This window comes from Cebus imitator, unplaced genomic scaffold (genome assembly GCF_001604975.1).
Source record: "Cebus imitator isolate Cc_AM_T3 unplaced genomic scaffold, Cebus_imitator-1.0 Scaffold358, whole genome shotgun sequence".
Classification (NCBI taxonomy): domain Eukaryota; kingdom Metazoa; phylum Chordata; class Mammalia; order Primates; family Cebidae; genus Cebus; species Cebus imitator.
In genome coordinates, this window is record NW_016107673.1 from 589,623 (window position 1) to 593,557 (window position 3,935).

General features: G+C 34.4%; 2 protein-coding genes across 6 annotated transcripts in view; one reads left to right on the forward strand and one right to left on the reverse strand.

The window, feature by feature from the left end:
- KLHDC2 (kelch domain containing 2) overlaps positions 1 to 1,509 on the forward strand; it is a 17,036-nt gene extending 15,527 nt beyond the window's left edge. For both annotated transcript variants that reach the window (XM_037730780.1, XM_017506727.2), the window contains exons 11-13: positions 689 to 776; positions 860 to 912; positions 1,146 to 1,509. In XM_037730780.1, the coding sequence (XP_037586708.1) occupies positions 689 to 776; positions 860 to 912; positions 1,146 to 1,269 (265 nt within the window). In that variant the 3' untranslated portion in view covers positions 1,270 to 1,509. The remainder of the gene's footprint in view (positions 1 to 688; positions 777 to 859; positions 913 to 1,145) is intronic.
- Positions 1,510 to 1,703: 194 nt separating this feature from the next.
- Positions 1,704 to 3,935, reverse strand: part of NEMF (nuclear export mediator factor) — a 69,966-nt gene continuing 67,734 nt past the window's right edge. For 2 of the 4 annotated variants that reach the window (XM_017506725.2, XM_017506723.2), the window contains 4 exons: positions 3,288 to 3,388; positions 3,160 to 3,203; positions 2,993 to 3,072; positions 1,721 to 2,785 (listed from right to left, as the gene is read on the reverse strand). In XM_017506725.2, coding sequence (XP_017362214.1) covers positions 2,708 to 2,785; positions 2,993 to 3,072; positions 3,160 to 3,203; positions 3,288 to 3,388 — 303 coding nt within the window. In that variant the 3' untranslated portion in view covers positions 1,721 to 2,707. Of the gene's footprint in view, positions 2,786 to 2,986; positions 3,073 to 3,159; positions 3,204 to 3,287; positions 3,389 to 3,935 lie in introns of those variants that run through there. The other 2 variants (XM_037730779.1, XR_001818528.2) reach the window with 2 other exon arrangements.

Here is a 3,935-nt window from a genome sequence, read left to right on the forward strand (position 1 = left end):
GGGGAGAAAATCTAATTGACAGTTCTTGTTTTGCAGTAGCACTGTATAACAAAGATGAAGAAATGATTTGATTTCTTCATCTTTGTTATACAGTGCTACTGCAAATCTTAGCCAAAGAGAAGAGCTTATTAAACACTGATAGTTGAACTGTTTCTCTTGTTAATCTCAAACAAAATGCTAAAGGAAATGATACAGTCAAAATGATGTTCAAAGCCTGCAGTTTTTTCCCAAGCCTCTAAACCAAGTATAGTCATACCAATGAGACTATTTATTTTTAAATGATCTCTCCAAAAAACTACCAGGCTTTCTGAGACTTTATAGTTTACTGAAGCAGGGCTTTCACCATCCCTCAGATGTTCTGTGTAAGGCCAGCTGGCCCTATCTATGGAAAAAGACATATACCAGTCAGCTCCCGTATGATTTTTATTGCTAACAAAGACCTAGAGAACACATCATTCAGTTCAAACTCCTCACTGCATAAATGAGAACTGACCAGAGACATAAAAATCATAATATCCAGATAAAATAGAGGTATTGATTGCTTTCGCTACTTAAGATTTTACTTCTCACCATGATGTTTTGGTCTGAACTACCTTAAGATCTCTAAGTCTTTATTTCATAGCCCCCTTCAGTAGTATAAAATGAGCAACTGTGTGACTTCAAACTCATGTTTTTGTTTTAAATGCAGGTTATGGCACACAGCTTGTGCCAGTGATGAAGGAGAAGTAATTGTTTTTGGTGGATGTGCCAACAACCTGCTTGTCCATCACAGAGCTGTAAGTATACTACTTCATACTATTACTGAAACTTACTTGTAAAGCATTTGCTTTTAAATGTGTTCTTCCTATCTATTTTTCAGGCACACAGTAATGAAATACTAATATTTTCAGTTCAACCAAAATCTCTTGTACGGTAAGTTTGTACTTGGCACTTAGATTATTTTAAATTCTGTTTAATACTTACCACTCTCAGGAAAAAAACAGGTTTATGGATTATTTAAGGGCAATAATAAGTAGCAACGTCACTGCTACAACCAGTTCCTGTGAAAATCTAAGAAAGAGGGATGTTTTATGTAGCTTTTCAAGTGAACGTACTTCTAAACAGTAAAGTGAAATTACTTTTCTCTTTCCTTGTTCATTTTTTAGGCTAAGTTTAGAAGCAGTCATTTGTTTTAAAGAAATGTTAGCCAACTCATGGAACTGCCTTCCAAAACACTTACTTAACAGTGTTAATCAGAGGTTTGGTAGTAACAACACTTCTGGATCTTAAGGCTTCATAAATAATGCCTCTGATCACCTTGCATGGACAGCAATCCTGTAAACATCACAGAGTTGGCATCATTTGTATAATTATATGCATTGTTGTAGTTTGCAACTTTTGGTTTTAATGTGCATGTGAATGGCCTAGAGACCCTATTTTTGTGTCTAAAGTTTACAATAAATGTATTTAACACCAGTAGCTGTCCTCTATTATAAAGTAAAAGAAAAGTAATGGTTGGGCTTTTTACCCCAAAGAATGGTTATGTTTCCTTTTTGGTAACTTCAGGATATATATCTGTAGAAAGATGATGACACTAAATAGTCTTACCATCATCAAAAAAATGAAGTCATTTTTTAAAAACATAGGTATTTTTAAATGGCAAGAGTAGTCTATAATTATGTAACTAGTGTTGTAAATATAATAAGATTCTGGTTTTTTTTTTCTAAAACATTAATATTCACATTATGACTAAGCTGGAAAAATAAAGTATAGAGGGATCAACAGCTATTTAGTACTTTGACCTTAATGCTTCAGTGTAGGCACTGGAACAAGTGGTCATGCTCACTACAGGCAGGTGTCGTCCAGTCAGTTACAAAGTTTTGTAGCTCGTGAAAGGATGGAAATAATGATAACTTCATTCTCCATTCTGTTAGGAGACAGAGGAAAAATGCATTGGAGTCTTTAGTGGTTAGCCTAAAATGCACTTCTGGTATAGGTTAAGATACTCTGTAACATGCTATATTGATAATTAATTAGTAAAGGTGGCAATTACAATGGTACAGAACTGAATGAGACTACAAGGAACATATTAAGATCAAACTTGAAGGTCTACAAATGAACAGAAATGATTAACACCAGTTCTATCTAGGAGTTATTAAGCTGAGAGTCATGAGAATTACTACTTGTATTTTACATTTGGTCTAATACATTTTTTGACAAGTATAGGTGAAAGCAGAAGAAAATCCACTCCAATATTTAGTTTTCAAGACACAATCCTAAGTATTTAACCTCCCCCGCACCAAAAAAAAAAAAAAAATCCCTTGTGGCTGGACTGTAATATATATATTAGCTATTACATACAGTAGACTTAACAAGTCAGTAGTTTAAGCAATCAAGCCACTTCACTGTTCAGTTTCTTTACACCATGAAAAGAACACAATATTAACCTCCAAACTTCAAGATAATGTAGAATAATGACAGATGCATATAATTAGCATTTAACTGTCCACAAATGTTTTAGGAAATCCTATCATAGACAGTGTTTCTTATATATAAAACTGGGGGGAAAAAAAAACAAGAATTAAGTCCTTTTGGTGAATATATATAGCAAGGCAATGTTTAGTTCATTTTTATAATGCTGAGTCCTGTAACATGGTGTTTTCATCTTTGAACTTCCAAAAGGCTATAAAATTGGGTCTTCTCAAATATTTTTAGAATTTCATTTCAGCTATTTCCTTTTTACATTCAGAAGATTGGGTGCAGACACTTTCACTTTGCCAGGAATGTTTCTTGATAAATCTGTGTCCTAAAAAAAGAAAATTGCTGAATATCTTCCCATCCTATAGGGTCCATCATGTTTCTTTTATGATAAAAAATAAAAACATTTCCAAATTTTTAGCTGAAATGATTTTACTGCTAATAAGACAGCATTTTCTAATAAAATAATAAAAACTGCTAACATTTTAAATTTTACTGTCAGTCTCCATTTTCCTTTTCTGAAGGAGAACTTTACCTTTACGCTGCGGAATAAGTCTTTTTCTCTTGCTGTTGCTTCTTTGAAATGCATGAAACTATTCAAGGCTGTTTTTGCAGCTGTAAATACAAAAAAGAGTAAGAATAATCTAATTCTGTTAAGTCACTGAACTGTTTAAAATCATAATTCAAAAAAAATTTAAATACCTTTTCCCTTTTTCTGCACTCCAGGAGTAAGTTTCACTTTATATCTTTAAAAAGGAAATATATGTGTTACTAAATAAACATTACAAAACAATTCATGAAAGCCATTCTGTCAACTAATGGTAACATACTTGTAGTTTGTCATGGTGGTGTAAGGGGCACATATTGGAATGGCAAACAACAGTACATCTTCAGGATGTGGCTGGCCTGTCAAAGAATCAAACAGGTTTTCCTATAAAAGGCAAATAAAAACAATTACAAAAGCAGTTTATACCACTCTTAAAAAATGCTAAAACACTGCTAAATTAATATCTCAACATATTTACTTTTTTCTGATACACATACCATCTAAGTTGGAACAGCAGTACTTAAACTCTGCTTTGTAGTTCCAAACAATTGAAGACCAATGTTTAAATATATTCTTTACTGCTTAATTTTTGCCTAAGATAGTAAGCAATGAGAATAATTTTCAAAACACCACCTATAGTTACATTTAAGAGAAAGGTGGCCCAGGATCAGTGGCTCATGCCTGTAATCCTCACACTGGAAGTCTGAGGCAGTGCATTGCGTGAGCCTAGAAGTTCAAGACCAGCCTGGGGAACATGGAGGAACCTGTCTCTACAAAAAATACACAAGTTAGCTGGGCACAGTGGTGGGTGCCTGTAGTCCCAGCTACTCGGGAGGCCGAGGTAGGAGGATCACTTGAGCCCAGGAGGTAGAGGCTGTGGAGGGCCATGATCCTGCCACTGCCCTGGGTGACAGAGACCCTGTCTCAAAAA